We start from the raw sequence: 19,176 nt of genomic DNA, 5'->3' as shown, positions 1-19,176 counted from the left end.
TGGCTGGGCCGATCAGGTGACCGCCGAGTACTTAAAGTGGTCCCGCCCGCGGCTCGCCTCAGATGCATGCTGGCAGTGGTTAGGGAAAGTTCTGCTGCTGATATAGGGATAGTGTAGGATCCTGTCTTCAAGAACCCCAACAGTCCTTTTTAGGGCTACTCCTCATCCTTACTGTTGTGGCTGGCTGGGAGCAGTAGTGCACCACTTTTTTTTAAGCATCGAGGGCTATGCAGGCCATTTCAGCTATACTGTTCTGTGTGCAGTGCATAAGGCAGAGTGTATGGACACAGCTACTTATATAGGCAAAGTTTTACAGTCCTGATCCTCTGTACAAGAACCCCAATGTTCCTTCTTAGGGCCACATCTCACTGTGTGCATTATAGTTGTGTCTGGCTGGGAGCAGTAGTGCAGCAATTTTTGTATTACGAATCTAGGCCGGTTCCCAGCCTTTCAGTAATAGCGTTCTCAGCCTGCAGTGCCGTACAACCAGCTCTCACCATAAAACGGCACTCTAACATTTCCTAGCCTACTGCAAAGTAGTTCAGCTATACTGTTCTGTGTGTGCTGTGCATAACGCAGAGTGTAAGGACACAGCTACTTATATAGGGAAAGCTATACAGTCATCCTCTGTGCAAGAACCCCAACAGTCCTTCTTAGGGCTACATCTGACCGTGTGCTTTACAGTTGTGGCTGGCTGGGAGCAGTAGTACACCAATTTTTGTATTATGCATCTAGGCCTGTTCACAGCCTTTCAGTTATAGCATTCTCAGCCTACAGTGCATTACACCAAGGTAATTTAACACCAAGCTATTTCAGCTCTGCCACTGTGTAGAGCATCTCAATACCCTTTCCTTGGGGGGGGTTGAGATAGCCACAGTTACCAGCACTATCCACTGGCTTTAGAGTCTTCTCCCACTCCATACAGCCTCTATTATCTACAAGTCTCTGAGAGCGGTAAATTACCCCTAGGTAACAGCGCAAGACAGTGGGTTAATTTTTTCAAGTCACAGCATAGAGCCTCCGCTATCTACAAGTCTCTGTGTGGTGAATTAGCCACAGTTGTCAGCGCTGTACAGTGGGGTAATTTATATCCTTAATCCGCCATGATGAGGAGTAGAGGTAAGGGTCGAAGACGTGGACACGGACGCGGGCGTCCAAGCGAGGGTGTGGGCACAGGCCGAGTTCCTGGGCGTGGTGAATCACAGCCGGCTGCTGAGGGTTTAGGAGAGAGGCTAGTTTCTGGCCTCCCCAGCTTCATATCACAATTTGCGGGTCCACGTGGTGGACCTTTATTACAAACAGAGCAGTGCGAGCAGGTCCTGTCGTGGATGGCAGAAAACGCGTCCAGCAATGTATCGACCACCCAATCTTCTACGCAGTCCACTAATTCCAGCCAAGGGACTGCAACTCTGAATCCTCTGGCTGATCCTCCTTCCTCCCAGCCTCCTCACTCCATGAAAATGACATATTCTGAGCAGTCAGACTCCCAGGAACTGTTCCTCTCTCACGTGAGAAATTTGTTGTGACCGATGCCCAACCTTTGGAAAGTTCCCGGAGTCCGGGTGATGAAGCTGGGGACTTCCGGCAACTGTCTCAAGAGCTTTTTGTGGATGAGGATGATGAGACACAGTTGTCTGTCAGTGAGGTAGTAGTAAGGGCAGTAAGTCCGAGGGAGGGGTGCACAGACGATTCAGAGGAAGAGTTGCTGGACGATGAGGTGACTGACCCCACCTGGTTTGCTAAGCCTACTGAGGACAGGGCTTCAGAGGGGGAAGCAAGTGCAGCAGCAGAACAGGTTGGAAGAGGCAGTGGAGTGTCCAGGGGTAGAGGCAGAGCCAGAGCAAAGAATCCCCCAACTGTTTCCCAAAGCACCCCCTTGCAGCAAGCCTCCGTGCAGAGGGCTAGGTGTTCAAAAGTGGGGATATTTTTTAGTGAGAGTGCGGACGACCGATAAACAGTGGTGTGCAACCTGTGTCTTACCAAGATCAGCCGGGGAGCCACCACTACCAGCCTCACCACCACAAGCATGCGCAGGCATATGATGGCCAAGCACCCCACAAGGTGTGACGAAGGACATTCACCGCCTCCAGATCACACCACTGCCTCTTTCCCTGTGCCACAACCTGGCACACAGATCCAATCCCCCTCCCAGGACGCAGGCACGAGCGTCTCCCGGCCTGCACCCACACCCTCACCTCCATCATCCTCCACTCCATCCAGCAATGTCTCTCAGCGCAGCGTTCAGCTGTCACTAACACAAGCGTTGGAGCGAAAGTTGAAATACGCCGCCACCCACCCGCATGCACAAGCTTTAATCATGCACATTGCCAAATTAATCAGCCCGGAGATGCTGCTGTACAGGCTTGTGGAAACGAAGGCTTTCAAAAACATGATGGCAGCAGCGGTCCCACGCTACTCGGTCCCCAGTCGCCGCTATATTTCCCGGTGTGCCGTCTCCGCCCTACACCAGCACATCTCCCGCAACATAAATTGTGCCTTCACCAATGCGGTTACTGGGAAGGTCCACTTAACCACGGACACGTGGACAAGTACTGGCGGGCAGGGCCACTATATCTCCCTGACGGCACATTGGGTGAACTTGGTGGAGGCTGGGACCGAGTCAGAGCCTGGGACCGCTCACATCCTACCCACACCCAGAATAGTGGGTCCTACCTCGGTGCTGGTATCTGCGGCGTTTTATGCCACCTCCCACAAATCCTCCCCCTTCTCCTCTGCCACGTCTACCTCTCAGTTAAGAAGTGTGAGCACGTCACCAGCAGTCGGTAGCGCGCGGCGCAGCAGCACAACGGTGGGCAAGCGTCAGCAAGCCGTGCTGAAACTAATTAGCTTTGGTGACAAGAGGCACACGGCCCCCAAACTGTTGCAGAGTCTGACAGAGGGTGGTTCAGCGGTTTCTGAAAAACTACCCCCACTTGTCTGACCTGCTCGGCAAGGTGCGCTGCGTCTGTGCACAATTCTGCAAGTCCACTACGGACGCTGCCACCCTGAGGACCCTGCAACACCAGTTTCAATTTCTGTGTGATGTGCCCACACCCTGGAATTCTACGCTGCACATGTTGGCCAGGCTGTACGAGCAATAGTGGAATACCAGCTACAACATGGGCGGCGGAGTGGTAGTCAGCCTCTGCAATTCTTTACTGAGGAGTGGGCATGGATGGCAGATATCTGCCAGGTCCTCGGAAACTGAGGAGTCTACCCAAATGGTGAGCGGCGATGCGGCCATCATTAGCGTTACCATCCCGCTGCTTTGCTTGCTGAGAACTTTGCTGCTAAGCATAAAGGCTGACGCTTTGCGGTTGGAACAGGAGACAGGGGATGACAGTATGTCGCTTGATAGCCAGACCACCCTCATGTCTATATCTCAGTGCGTTTTGAAGGAGGAGGGGGAGCAGGAGGAGGGAGAAGAGCCTGTTGGCCACACTGCAGAGGGTACCTATGCTGCTTGCCTCTCATCTGTTCAGCGTGTATGGGCTGAAGAGGAGGAGGATCCTGAAAGTCATCCTCCTAGTGAGGACAGCGATGTGTTGTGTACTGGGACCCTTGCACACATGGCTGACTTCATGTTAGGCTGCCTTTCCCATGACCCTCGCGTTAGACACATTCTGGCCAACATGAATTACTGGGTGTATACTCTTCTCGACCCACGGTATAAGGAGAACCTGTCAACTCTCATTCCTGAAGAGGAAAGGGGTACGAGAGTGATGCAATACCACAGGGACCTGGTGGGAAAAGTGATGCTAAAGTTCTGACAGTGCTAGTGGCAGAAAACGCAGTTCAGAGGGCCAACTAGTATGGGAGGTGTGGGCATCAGGCAGCATGTCCAGCGCAGGCAGGGGAACACTGTCCAAGGTCTTTGCCAGTTTTATGGCTCCCCAGCAAGACTGTGTCACCACTCCCCAGTCAAGGCTGAGTTGGAGGGAGTACTGTAAAAAGATGGTGAGAGAGTACGTAGCCGATCATACCACTGTCCTCCGTGATGCCTCTGCCCCATACAACTATTGGGTGTCAAAGCTGGACACGTGGCACGAACCTGCACTGTACGCCCTGGAGGTGCTGGCCTGCCCTGCCGCTAGCATCTTGTCAGAGAGGGTGTTTAGTGCAGCTAAGCATACCCGCCTGTCAACTGCCAGCGCTGACATGCTTACACTCAAAGATGAGGAAAGGCTGGATTTCCCCAGACTTCTCTTCTCCACTGGCGGGAAGCAGCGGAACCTAATGATTCTTTTCGCTGCAACAGGAGAAAAATGCATCCTCTATCACCAACAAAAAAGAGGAACTAGCTTTGTCAATCACTCTCAGATATTATTACTCCTCCTCCTCCTACTCCTCCTCCTAAAACAGCATGTCATCAAGCTGAACTGCCAATTTTTCTGCGGCCCAAAAGGCTCTGTTTAAAAGTTTTTTACAATTTTTCAAAGTTTCAAAAGTTTTATACTTTAACTGCAACCAATTTTTTCGGAGGGCTGCTTCCAGGCTCTGTTACAAATTAAGCAACATCGAGCTATATCTTTAAAAAATGTTTATGGGTTTCACCTGCCCTTGCGGTCGAGCAATTTTTCAGGAGTACACTTGTACTCTTGGTACACCAATTTTTCAGGCCCTTGCCTACACTGTTATCTAACTAATTTTTCCGGCCTATGCCTACGCTCTTGGTAACCAAATTTTTTCAGTTGTTTGCCTATATTCTTGGTACACCAATGTTTCAGGGGTTCGCCTATACTCTTGCTACTGAAATGTTACAGGGGTCCGCATATACTCTTGCTACATAAATGTTACAGGTGTCTGCATATACTCTTGCTACATAAATGTTGCAGGGGTCCGTCTATACACTTGCTACAGAAATGTTACTGGGGTCCGCCTATACTATTGCTACATAACATAAATGTTACAGGGGTCCGCATATACTCTTGCTACATAAATGTTACTGTGGTCCGCATATACTCTTGCTACAGAAATGTTACAGGGGTCCGCATATACTCTTGCTACATAAATGTTACAGGGGCTGCCTATACTATTGCTACATAAATGTTACAGGGGTCCGCATATACTCTTGCTACATAAATGTTACAGGGGCTGCCTATACTATTGCTACATAAATGTTCCGGGGGTCCGCATATACTCTTGCTACAGAAACGTTACTGGGGTCCGCATATACTCTTGCTACATAAATGTTACTGGGGTCCGCCTATACAGTTGCTAATGAAAGGTTTAAGGGGTTCACCGATACTCTTGCTACAGAAATGTTACTAGGGTCCGCATATACTCCTGCTACATAAATGTTACAGGGGTCTGCATATACTCTTGCTACATAAATGTTACAAGGGTCCACCTATACACTTGCTACAGAAATGTTACAGGGGTCCGCATATACTCTTGCTACATAAATGTTACTAGAGTCCGTCTATACACTTGCTACCTAAAGGTTACTGGGGTCCGCCTACACTCTTGCTACATAAATGTTACTGGAGTCCGCCTATACACTTGCTAATGAAAGGTTTGAGGGGTTCACCGATACTCTTGGTACAGAAATGTTACTGGGGTCCGCCTATACACTTGCTAATGAAAGGTTTAAGGGGTTCACCGATACTCTTGCTACATAAATGTTACTAGGGTCCGCATTTACACTTGCTACATAAATGTTACTGGGGTCCGCCTACACACTTGCTAATGAAAGGTTTGAGGGGTTCACCAATACTCTTGCTACATAAATGTTACTGGGGTCCGCCTACACACTTGCTAATGAAAGGTTTGAGGGGTTCACCGATACTCTTGCTACAGAAATGTTACCAGGGTCCGCATATACTCTTGCTACATAAATTTTACTGGGGTCCGCATATACTCTTGCTACATAAATGTTACTGGGGTATGCTTATACACTTGCTACAGAAATGTTACTGAGGTCCGCCTATACTATTGCTACATAAATGTTACTGGGGTCCGCATATACTCTTGCTACATAAATGTTACTGGGGTCCGCATATACTCGTGCTACATAAATGTTACTGGGGTATGCTTATACACTTGCTACAGAAATGTTACTGAGGTCCGCCTATACTCTTGCTACATAAATGTTTCTTGGGTCCGCCTTTACACCTGCTAATAAAAAGGTTTAAGGGGTTCACTAATACTCTTGCTACAGAAAGGTTACTGGGGTCCGCCTATACTCTTGCTACATAAATGTTACTGGGGTCCGCCTATACACTTGCTAATGAAAGGTTTGAGGGGTTCACCGATACTCTTGCTACATAAATGTTACTGGGGTCCGCATTTACACTTGCTACATAAATGTTACTGGGGTCCGCCTATACACTTGCTAATGCTAAAGGTTTAAGGGGTTCACCGATACTCTTGCTACAGAAATGTTACTGGGGTCCGCATATACTCTGGCTACATAAATGTTACTGGGGTCCGCCTATACACTTGCTACTGAAAGGTTTGAGGGGTTCACCAATACTCTTGCTACATAAATGTTACTGGGGTCCGCCTATACTATTGCTGCATAAATGTTACAAGGGTCTGCATATACTCTTGCTATAGAAACGTTACTGGGGTCCGCATATACTCTTGCTACATAAATGTTACTGGGGTCTGCCTACACACTTGCTAATGAAAGGTTTGAGGGGTTCACCGATACTCTTGCTACAGAAATGTTACCAGGGTCCGCATATACTCTTGCTACATAAATTTTACTGGGGTCCGCATATACTCTTGCTACATAAGTGTTACTGGGGTATGCTTATACACTTGCTACAGAAATGTTACAGGGGTCCGCATATACTCTTGCTACATTAATGTTACTGGGGTCCGCCCATACACTTGCTACTGAAATGTTACTGGGGTCGGCCTATACTATTGCTACATAAATGTTACAAGGGTCAGCATATACTATTGCTACAGAAACGTTACTGGTGTCTGCCTATACTCTTGCTACATAAATGTTACAGGGGTCCACCAATACACTTGCTAATGAAAGGTTTGAGGGGTTCACCGATACTCTTGCTACAGAAATGTTACTGGGGTCCGCATATCCTCTTGCTACATAAATGTTACTGGGGTCCGCATATACTCTTGCTACATAAATGTTACTGGGGTCTGCCTATACACTTGCTAATGAAAGGTTTGAGGGGTTCACCGATACTCTTGCTACATAAATGTTACTAGGGTCCGCATATACTCTTGCTACATAAATGTTATAGGGGTCCGCCCATACACTTGCTACAGAAATGTTACTGTGGTCCGCATATACTCTTGCTACGTAAATGTCACTGGGGCCCGCATATACTCTTGCTACATAAATGTTACTGGGGTCTGCCTATACTCTTGCTACATAAATGTTACTGGGGTCCGCCTATACACTTGCTACAGAAATGTTACTGGGGTCTGCCCATACTATTGCTACATAAATGTTACAGGTGTCCGCATATACTCTGGCTACATAAATGTTATTGGGGTCCACCTATTCACTTGCTACTGAAAGGTTTGAGGGGTTCGCCTATACTCTTGCAACAGAAAAGTTTCAGGGGTCCGCTTATGCTGTGGGTGCACAAAGGTTTCCCATAGCGGTGTTCAGCTGTCTGACACATACACAGGATGAAGTGTGTGGGGACACATGGATTTCCCATAGCTATGTAACTCACGGCACCTTGGGTCACACAAGGTGAAGGCTGGGACCGAGTCTGACCCAGGGCCTGCTCACATACTTCCCACACAGAGTATTGCGGGTCCTACCTCGGTCATGGTTTCTCGGCCTTGTTATGCCACCTCCTCCTCCTGCTTGGGGTCTGGGGATCAGCGCTGGGCAACATGTATTTGCTCTTGTGTTACCACAGTTATCTGAGACAGTGGTTTGGGCCACACAAAAGGAGCATTACTGAATTTATTCGACATTCACAGCTGTACTAGCATCTGAGTCTGCTTTAGGCCCACAATTACTGAGGCTGTGGGCAGAGGCTGAGGTCTTGGGGGAAGAACCAACTGTGCATGTGGAACTTCTTGGTGGTTCATCCAGTCTTTGGAGCGATGAAAGCAACCGTAACTGATTTAATGAGACATTCACAGCTGTACTAGCATCCGAGTTCACTTTACGCCCACGATTACTGAGGGTGTGGGCACAGGCCAAAGTCCAGGGGGGGGGGGGCAACTGTGCCAGGTTTTGCCTGTGGAACTTCTTGGTGGTTTATCCAGTCTTTGAAATGATGAAAGCAACGAGTTCACTTTACGCCCACGATTACTGAGGGTGTGGGCACAGGCCAAAGTCCAGGGGGGGGGGGGCAACTGTGCCAGGTTTTGCCTGTGGAACTTCTTGGTGGTTTATCCAGTCTTTGAAATGATGAAAGCAACGTAACTGATTTAATGAGATGCTCACAGCTGTACTAGCGTCCCAGTCCGCTTTATGCCCATGATTGCTGAGGGTGTGAGCCGACGCCAAGGTCCTTGGTGGCGTGAAACTCTGCCATGTTTGGCCACTCTCTTTTGTTCCTGTTTAATACTGTCCCTGGGTTGCAGAGGCTTGCCTATGCTGTGGCTGCACAAAGACTTCCCATTGCGTTGTTTCACTTTTCTTGCACAAATACACTGACTGACTTGGCTAGGGTGCAGACTGTTTTCCCATTGCGGTGCTTTACCTATCTGGCACAAATACACTGACTGACTAGGGCAGAAGTGTGGGCCGAGGTCCTGGACAGGATGAAACTGCCATGTTTGGGCACTCTGATATGGGCTCGCCTATGCTGTGGGTGCACAAAGATTTCCCATTGTGATGTTTTACCTATCTGGCACAAATACACTGACTGACTTGGGTAGGGCGCAGAAGGCTTCCCCCATTCAGCTATCTGACACCTACACACAATGAAGTGTGTGGGGAACATGGAGTTCCCATTGCTATGTAACTTGCGGCACCTTGGGCCACACAAGGTGGAGGCTGTGACCAAGCCTGACCCTGGGCCCACTCACATGCTTCCCACACAGAGTATTGCAGGGTTCTTGGTCATTCTTTCTCGGGCTTATCATGCCACCTCCTCCTCCTGCTTGGGGTCTTGGGATCAGCTTTGCTCGGCATGTATTATCTCTCGTGCTACAAATTACCAGTTATCCGAGATACTGGATTGGAGCATTCACAGGAATCGTAACTGATTTCATGAGACTTTCACATGGTCACTGTATACGTGTGGTGGCTACTTTTGTGACACCTCCGGCTTCAAACCAATCTTTGGTGTTAGTATACGCTTCTGCATTGTGGAGATGTGTAGAAGTGCTGGCACCTGAGTCCTCTTTATGCCCACGATTGCGGCTCCTGACAATTTTGTGATGGAGGTGGCATGGGATTGGAATGATGATCTTACATCAATTTATCATCAATTGTAATCAGCATTGTGGGCTATCGCCCATACTTTCAAAGAGGGTCGCTGCCTGGCCCTGCCAACCCTCTGCAGTGTGTGTCTCCAGCTCCTCCTCATCGCAGACGCACTTATAAATCGACATGAGGGTGGTGTGGCTATGAAGTGAGCGTGTGGTATAAGGGCAGCTGAATGCTGCGCAGGGAAAATTTTGTGTGCGCTGTGGACGCAGGGTCGTGCGGGGGGTTGGACAGCAATGCCAGCATGTAACCCAGGAGAAAAGGCAGCGGTGTCACCCGCAGGCATTGATTGTCCTTGGTTGCAGCTAGTGTGGTGCTTAGCTAAGATGTGCCAGCGCGTGTGCCTTGCTAATGAGGGTCTGTCCCAAGTAAATAGTTAGGGGGGTGACTGCCAGGCTCTTGTCCCCATTTTGGCTTAATAGTGGGACCTGGGAGCCTCAGATGCAGCCATGCATGCTGCCCCTGCTGTTCCCTATCCATTTCGGTGGTGTTTCCATGACTTTCTGATGTTTTCAGGTGTTTCACAAATCAACCCCTATGCGAAGCATCAGTCCCATACAAAAATGCTCGAGTCGCCCATTGACTTCAATGGGGGTCGTTACTCGAAACGAGCTCTCGAGCATTACGAAACGTTTGACTTGAGTACCGAGCACCCAAGCATTTTGGTGCTCGCTCATCGCTAATCATAGACTAAACATGAGTCAACAATGTGATGCAGCAGCCAAAAAGGCAAACACAATTCTGGGATATATTAAGAGAAGCATAGAGTCTAGATCACATGAGGTAATTATTCCACTCTTCCTTAGTCAGACCTCATCTAGAATACTGTGTCCAGTTCTGGGCACCCCAGTTTAGAAAAGACAAAGACAAACTGGAGCAAGTTCAGAGAAGAGTTACCAAAATGGTGAGCGGTCTGCAAATCATGTCCTATGAAGAACAGGTAAAGGATCTGGGAATGTTTAGCTTGCAAAACAGAAGGCTGAGAGGAGACTTAATAGCTGTCTACAAATATCTGAAGGGCTGTCACAGTGCAGAGGGATCAGCCTTTCAGTTCTCCTTCAATGGAAGTGTTCGAACAAAGGCTGGACAAATATCTGTCTGGGGTGATTTAGTGATCCCGCACTGAGCAGGGGGTTGGACCAGATGACCCTGGAGGTCCCTTCCAACTCTACCATTCTATGAGTCACTGTGGTAAATTTGGTGCTTGTTCTGCCCGCCTAGTCCAGTTTTAATCTGTCTAAATTTATCACAATAATAATAAATCTCCACAATTTGTGACATTCTTCTTGTTCCTTCTATACGGTCATTGGAAGATTTTGAGCAGGCAACTTGCTATCCACATGAACATTAGATTGCAGATATCCATTGGATCCCAAAGAATTGCTGAACTTTGTTTTAACTGTTTTTCTTGATTCAAGTACCCAGCCTGTACTGCAAAAATCTGTGCATATAGTTATATTTCTTATGGAAACAACAAGCAAACTGTTATCTTTCTAACAAGATGGAATGGATCTTATTTAATAGGTGTTGGTGGGAAATAAAGTATATTCTGGATGCTGGAAAATATGGTGGACAATTTTTTCAACATAAACCATATTTCTCATGCACCATATTTAATTGATTTCCTATTCTGTTCCAACAGAGTGCTTCTCTGGAGACAACGATCATGTGTTGGCAGTCCGGGAGAAGAGGATCGGGAAACCCAGATTCATTTACAGTCATGTACAAAGTATTGAAAAGAGTATTGATCTAGAAAGACAGAAAATGCCTGAACACAATTTTCATTCTCCAACCCACTTAAAAATCAGTAAATATATTGCCCCCATGTATGTAAAATCAGCTTTCCCACGATCAACCCACAACCAAGCACTCAATCTATTGGCTTCAGAGGATCAAGATGTTGAAATAGAAAATCTTCCTGTTCCACAATCAAGTGTAATTTTAGTGGTAAGTGTATTAACATTGATGTATTGTTTGTCTAACTTAAGGCTCTTTTACATGGGCTGATATCTAACTTAAGGCTCTTTTACGAATATTCACCCAAACATTTGTCGGTCCATCTAAATAAATAGTGATTAGAGATGAGCGAACGTGTTCGGCCCCGCCCCTTTTCGCCCGAACACCGAACTTTGCGAGGACTTCCGTGCTCGGGCGAAAAAAGTTCGGGGGTCGCCGTGGCAGCGCGGGGGGGTGCGGCGGGGAGTGGGGGGGAGAGGGAGAGAGAGAGGGCTCCCCCCTGTTCCCCGCTGCTGCCGCCCGCGCCGCCGCACCTCTCCCCGCCCCCCGAATCTTTACGCGCGAACACTGAAGTCCTCGGAAAAGCCGGTGTTCGGGTGCGTAAGTCCTCGTTAAGAACACGTTCGCTCATCTCTAATAGTGATCATGCAACGAACAAGCATATTCTTTTATGCAGGGATAAAATACTTGCTTGTCGACAGCACATCTACCCATGTAAATAGCAGGGTTTGCTGTTGGCATATGCAATCTGTGCGGTAATAGAAGTATAATAGCAATGATCATTGATCCCCATATTTGTGATTAACTACCTATGTAAAACGTTTAATGACCGTCAATCAACAGGTGATTTGTTGATTGGCGCTCATTACAAGGGGCAAGGTTGTGTAAGAGGAAAAATAAAAAATAAATCTTGTTACTTGTATAGTGCCAACTTATTCCGCAGCGCTTTCAGGTAATTTATTATACCTTACCAAGCTGGGTACTCATTTTACCAACCTTAGAAGGATGGAAGGCTGAGTCAACCTTGAGGTGGCTACCTGAACCAAGCGGGGATTGAACTTGTGACCTTCAGGGGGTAAGCAAGTGCTTAGGACTGCATTTCTGCTGCCTTAGCTCTCTGCACCATGCGAGGCTCTAAGAGGAGCCTAGAAAGGCCAAAAACCAGTCAACTATTTTGAAAGTGGATATCTGCAGTAGTGTTCTACTTTAGACAACCACTTTCCATATGCTCTACTAGGGTTCATAGATAGAAAAGATTGAAACACCAACTCAGGCGTCCCATCTAATAGTCAGAGCCACTCCAAAGAGCTTCTCACTAGCTGAAGGACCTATAGGAGAAATGGTAATTTTCTCCTAAAGCCATCCACAATAGCTGGGAGCATAACATCTAGTCATACATATTTCCATGGTAAAAATTGTCATACATATGTACATAATTGCTAGCATTTACTGAGAAACAAAAGCTATCCAGAAAGTGACAGTGTGGCCAAAAATGCTAGCTGCTAAGAACAATGAATTATATTTTAAAGGCAAAAAATGATTTCCCAACTCCAAATATGACAGATTACATCCTGTAATCAACAAATCATCAGACTAATAACACCGTGTTATAAAGGTATATTTTCCCGCATAAAAAACAGTGTTCTTACATATATTCAGGGTGCGGAATCCAAATACAGAACCAAAATTGTCTGCCAGGCAAGATAATGAAGTTACAGACAGCATAAGGGCTTAATCACACGGGCGCACTGCAGATGCAGACATATCTTTGCGGCGCCGGAAGAAAGAACATGTGGCCGGCTCCATTGCCGGTCATGTGTTCTTTCTTCCGTCGTAATGGAGAGACGTCCGTCCTGAAGTGCTGCCGTCTTCTTCGTGCAGGAACACGGGCGCCGATGCGCCCGTGTGACTAAGCCCTACGAAAGTAGGATGCTCAGTATTGCTCAATTTTGTTACAGTATATTGACCATTAAAACTATGGGCCTCATTCATCAAAATTGTCTAACAGTATGTCCTGGAGAGATGCAGTGACTTATCAGATGACCATGGTGAAAGATTTCACCAGGACATACATGCAATTGAAAAATGGTATAAGTAAAAGTGGATGCCCGTAACGCTGGCTGATTACTGCTGGAATATTTCAAGGGAGAACACTGATATACATAGAAGAAATAAGTGACTTATGCCAACATTGCACCTAATGTGCCATATTTTCATGCAACTTATGGACGTTCTTTGTTATTATACATCTGCCACCTGGCGATCTTATGTCATACTTATAACTATATGTTACCCTATTCAGGATTTACTACATATAATTACATTTATAAAACATATTTAACTGCAATTATATCTACACTTCTTTATTCTACTGCTATGGTTATTGTCTGTAAATCTGTTCCTGACAGTCAAATTTGGAATCCGCACCCAAAACTCTGTTGTCCAGAAAAAAATAAAAAACTTTTTTTCTGCAACACAGTAATTTATGACAAAAAAATAAAACTTTAGGATTTTTCTTCCTACAGATCATTGGTTGTAGTCTAACCAACACCCCTAGTTTTGCCTCTGAAATACATTCTTCTTACAGAATCAGTGGAAGCAGTGTCAGTAAACGCCAGTAGATTCCCTTTCCTAGATTTTGTTTTAATGTGCTAGGAAGAGAGAAATGGCTGATATTTTGACACTCCATTGCTTTAGATCAATGTATAGAGCTGCCCCCGAGAATCCTCTTTTCATGCCTAATTTTACCTAATGTCCATTAAAAATTGAAAAGAGTAAAAAACGAGATCTAAAGAAAGTCTGTCAGGAAGAAAGTCTGTTCTCAACCCATTACAATTTTATTAAACTTAGAGGTCATGCCCACAGCAGTCGTGGGATAAGCCCGCGGTTTTACGCCACGGGATTGTAAACAAACCACGGCCGCTGCTGATCGCCCAATATCGCATGTTTTTCCGCGGTCCCCATCAGCTATATTGATGGAGACCTCCCGCAGCATAAATCCGCGGGAAATAGAACATGCCATGTTTTTTTTTTTTTAGTGCTCATGTAAATCCGCGGTAAAATAACGCATGCCGGCATTGGCTGGCAGAAAAGCAATTAGGTTCAATAGAACCTGACAGCTGCGTTATTCCGCCATGGATTTACGCCGCGGGAACCTGGTACAAATTGGTTCGTGAGCATTAGCCCTAAAGGTAAAATGTAATGTAAAACATAGTTGCAATTACTGCTGCATATTATGTACAATAAACGCTTGGTTTGTATTAACAAACTCATCGATGATGTTGTGAATGAAGGCACATGAGGATTGTTAGTTTGACACATATGTTGGTATTATGCACATACGTAATATACCACAGTAGCGTTACTGTATTCATTTATATTCTAAGGAGTGTTGAGCGAACTTTACAAAAAGTTCAGTTTGGTCCAAATTAGTTTGAACTGAATTGAAACATCACCAATACCCCTAAAACTAGTGTGCAACACTGTCTAAGAGCCATAAAAGTTAGTGAAGAAGAAAAAGATGAAGCAAAGGAAGAGGGGGAAGAAAAAGAAGAGAGGCAAAACAGAAAGGAAGAGGAAGAAGGAAAAGGCAGAGAAAGAGGAGGAAGGAAAAGAAGAAAAGGAAGAGGAAAAAGCAATAGAAAGAGAAAAAGGAGGAATAGAAAGAGGAAGAAGGTGTTCCTTTTCCCTCTTCCTCGTCTTCCCCTTTCTGTTCTTCCTCTTCTTCTTTTTCTGGTTTTGGGCAAGACAAACCACCCAAGGTTCGGATTTGCCAACCAAAGTTCAACCCGAAACAAGATTCTACTGTTTTGGTTTGTTCAACACTAATTCTAAGGATTAATCTTCTTGAAACCTAAAAATGCAGGTTTAGCGGCCGTTAAATCTTTCAGACAGCTGTACAGGAGCTGCATGTTTAGTACCAAGAGCGAGATCAGATCTAGTCAGGAACATTTTTTCCAAAGACTTTGTTTGTGAAAGGTTTTCCTGCTTTGTTCTGATGGAATCCAATCCATATTCATATTATGTCTGTTTGAAAGTGTATCTCTTCTAGGGATCCAGGATCTAAGATAAGGTAGTTTATTTGGCAGGGTCTGCATTCCACAACATGGCATCAGTTATGGCATGCTTGCTTTTTTCTGCCTTTGGCATGATTAGAGATGTAGCATTAGTAGACAGTAAAGCATACTACAGCTGCCGTATATAAACAGAAGGAATAATGAGAGTACAGTGGAAGTATCATGCATTAATTAGCAGCTCTATTTCAGCAGTTTTCTGGATATTTAATTAAAACGCCAGGCTTCAATATCACAATTTACCATCATTATTCATTCAAAATGATATTAACCCATTTCCAAACAAGGATTAATTAGCTGTGGCATATTGAAGCTTTTTGCGTTATATTCTTGGGAATCTAAGTTTAGTTAATATTTAATTTCAGACTCAAAACTCTTGTGGATTACATGCTTGATGTATCCCTAATAATTGTAATTGTTGAGGTACTAATATAGATTTGTGGAAAATCTAAAAATAATATGGAAGTTGAAGCATTACTTTATAAAGCATTTGGAATCACAGTTCAAATAATGCACTACAAGACTGGAGAAATCTCCACACTGGTTCTAGCATAATCTGGGAACCAACCAGAACCAGACATTGTAGTACATTGCTTGTCTATTCACCTATTGCTTCCTATTGATGGTGTGATTTGCATGTGCAATGGAGATAGTAGAGTTTGCAGAAAAGTAGATATGTTCTATATAGCAATAGAGTGAGCTCTCAAACTCAAGCATTTACACTGTTTGGTATAGTATTATACCCCCAGCATGCTTTCCATAGATGCCACCAAGAGTGTAGGCTATAAAGTGTGTGCCAAACCATTGAGGTTGACTGAGGATAAAAAATATAAAGTAGACATAACACTTTCTGTAGAAGTGGGAGCAGCTAGTCTGAAGGTGGCTACAGTCCATAACCCACACCTGAATGCGCTACAGTAAAGTAAGGGGGACTTGATGGTATGTGCTGATCTCTGCTCACAGTGTAGTGTGGTGCAGGTCCCCCAGTGGAAAGGAGCTCCAGGAGTCAAAAAGGGGTTAACAGCAAAGCTTACTTATTGAAGCTTCAGGCAAACCAAGTGACTTTCCATACAGGTTATTTCCATACATCTGTGCTCACAGTTGGTAACTGGAGATACTGCTGGTCCTGGGAAGAATACTACAGCATTGTATCTGGCACCTATCTCCTTCCTCAGACGCAGGGATGAGGCTGTATATGACTGTCCCTCAACCAGCTAGGTGCACTTCTTCTTACACCTAGTGTGCTTGCCTAACCCAACGATTCTGGAACTGAAGAAGGGTATTTATAAACTTCTGGGTACTACCAGCAGCATAGAGCTGATTGAGAGGCTGGGCAATAAGTAATACTCTAATATAGTAATCACTAGGTAATACTGCAGATCCAAGGCTACTCTATCATTCTGTCTTATCTTTATGATCCTCCAATTACCAACTGTACTTTAAACATCTAATCAGTCCATTTAACAGGAAAAACAACATAGTCTATGTAAATGTGTTTACATTAAAGGAGTTGTAGCAAGATAGACTTCTATCACCTATGCATAGTCTCATTGCTGAGAACGGGGTCCCGTGTACTTCTCTTCTGCCACTGTGGGAAATACAGCAAGCTCCATTCATTTTCAATGGGACTGCTGGAGATAGCCGAATACAAGCACTTGACTATTTCCGTCAGCCCCATTGAAATAAATGGAGCAGTGGCCACACATGCTTGACCATCATTCCATTCAATCTGATGTGACTGCTGGTGAGAAAAGTCACCCCGCAGTTATATAAGAAGGGGGTGCAGAACCCCCAGTCTCAGGATTGGTGGGGGTCTCAGTGGTGTAATGCCCACCGATCAGTCTTTTATCACCTATCCAGAGTCTATCTTGGTACAACCCCTTTAAAGGGGGCAGAGTGGACAGCAGGAGCCAGTCAACTGTGCCCTGTGGGCCGAAGGAGGGTGAGTATTAGAGATGAGCGAACGTACTCGGTAAGGGCGATTTCGCAATCGAGCACCGCGATTTTCGAGTACTTCACTATGCGGGTGAAAAGTACTCGGGTGCGCTGTGGGTGAGCGGGGGGTTGCAGCAGGGAGTGGGGGGGAGAGGGAGAGAGAGAGGGCTCCCCCTGTTCCCCGATGCTACCCCCCACTCTCCTCTGCAACCCCCCGCCCCACAGCGCACCCGAGTACTTTTCACCCGAGTAGTGAAGTACTCGAAAATCGCAGTGCTCGATTGCGAAATCGCCCTTACCGAGTACATTCGCTCATCTCTAGTGAGTATGCTTTATTTTTCTATTTTAAAGGGGTTTTCCAGGGAAATACTACTGATGACTATCCTCAGGATAGGTCATCAATAGTTGATCGGCCGGGGTCCATGCCGTCAGCACTGCAAATATACAGAGGTCGGAGCCGAAGCAGCAGTAGTCTCCGTGCCATCCTTGGTGTAGTGGCTGGCGCTTGTAACTGCAGGCACGGCTCCCATTGTTTTCAATGAGAGCCGTGCCTGCAGGTACAAGCGTCACCCACTATATGGAGGTCGTCACCGAGGCTTCCACTCTAACCTCTGTGTATTTGCGGCGCTGACAGCATGCGCACGCTCAGCTGATCAGTCAGGGCCCCAAGCGATGGACTCCTGACGATCAACTATTGATGACCTATCCTAAGGACAGGTCATCAATAGTATTTCCCTGGAAAACCCCTTTAACTCACAGACAGGCGTTACATTTTCTTAACTTGAAACCACACAACCCCTTTATTAACTGCTGACAAGTATCATGTCCTAAAGTGTCTTTTCTATGATGTGACTACTGTTATAACAACCTCTTTGCTCTGTTATTGATATTAAAGGAGATGTCTCGAGGAAGCAGTGATTTTTTTTTTTTGCCCAGTCCCCCTAATTAAACATACATTACTAATTACCCCTGTAAATGACTTTCCTAGCTGGTTTGTACTTACCGTTCCAGCGTTTCAGCAACTTATAAAAGTTTCCCCAAGATGGCCGCCGGCTCTTTCCCCGTCGCTCGCTGCAGCCCGACGTGCGCGCTCCCGAGACGCTGCCAGCTGTGTCTCCATGGCAACCGGACGCCCCGCAGCCGCCGACCAGTCACCCATCGCCAGGCAGCAGGTAACCGGCGCTAGCCCCCGGCTCCCCAGTGCTACGCTCCCGGCTCCCCAGCGCTAGACCCTCAGCCCAGGTGAAGGCCCCGGAGCCCAGCGCTAGGTTCCGGAGCCCAGCGCTAGGTTCCGGAGCCCAGGTGAAGGCCCCGGAGCCCAGCGCTAGGTTCCGGAGCCCAGCGCTAGGTTCCGGAGCCCAGCGCTAGGTTCCGGAGCTCAGCGCTAGGTTCCGGAGCCCAGCGCTAGGTTCCGGATCCCAGGTGAAGGCCCCGGAGCCCAGCGCTGGGCTCCGGGGCCTTCACCTGTCAGTGAACATCACCCCCGACCCATCACTTACCCCCCTGGCCCAGCGCTAGTTCCCCCGGCCTAGCGACAGCCCCCCCATCGCAGCGACAGCCCCCCCCCCGGCCTAGCGACAGCCCCCCCATCGCAGCGGCAGCCCCCCCCATCGCAGCGACAGCGACGACAGCCCCCCCAGCGCAGCGGCAGCCCCCCCGGCCCATCACTTACCTGGACGGCAGGACAGCTGGACGGCAGGACAGCTGGGCGGCTTCTCCGGACAGCTGGGTGGCTCTGCACCTTCCTCTAACAGAGGATGGTACAGAATGGCCGCTCCAGCGCGCTCCCGAGCAGTGACAGCTCATCTGCGCATGCGCAGAAGAGCTGTAGCGGGGAGCACACTGAAGCGGCTCGTGCTGAAAGGAGAAGACCGGACTGCGCGAGCGCATCTAAAAAAGCAAGCTGCCAGCGAATTTAGACGGAACCATGGAGACGAGGACGCTAGCAACGGAGCAGGTAAGTGAAATAACTTCTGTATGGCTCATATTTAATGCACGATGTATATTACAAAGTGCATTAATATGGCCATACGGAAGTGTATACCCCCACTTGGT

General features: G+C 46.9%; 1 protein-coding gene across 1 annotated transcript in view; it reads left to right on the top strand.

Moving 5' to 3' along the window:
* Positions 1-19,176, top strand: part of PTPRR (protein tyrosine phosphatase receptor type R) — a 159,137-nt gene that overhangs the window by 21,745 nt on the left and 118,216 nt on the right. Inside the window, exon 2 of the mRNA XM_066591638.1 lies at positions 11,019-11,323. Within this exon, the coding sequence (XP_066447735.1) occupies positions 11,019-11,323 (305 nt within the window). The remainder of the gene's footprint in view (positions 1-11,018; positions 11,324-19,176) is intronic.

Source organism: Eleutherodactylus coqui, chromosome 2 (genome assembly GCF_035609145.1).
Source record: "Eleutherodactylus coqui strain aEleCoq1 chromosome 2, aEleCoq1.hap1, whole genome shotgun sequence".
In the NCBI taxonomy this organism is placed as follows: Eukaryota; Metazoa; Chordata; class Amphibia; order Anura; family Eleutherodactylidae; genus Eleutherodactylus; species Eleutherodactylus coqui.
This window is presented reverse-complemented; position numbering and strand designations above follow the sequence as displayed.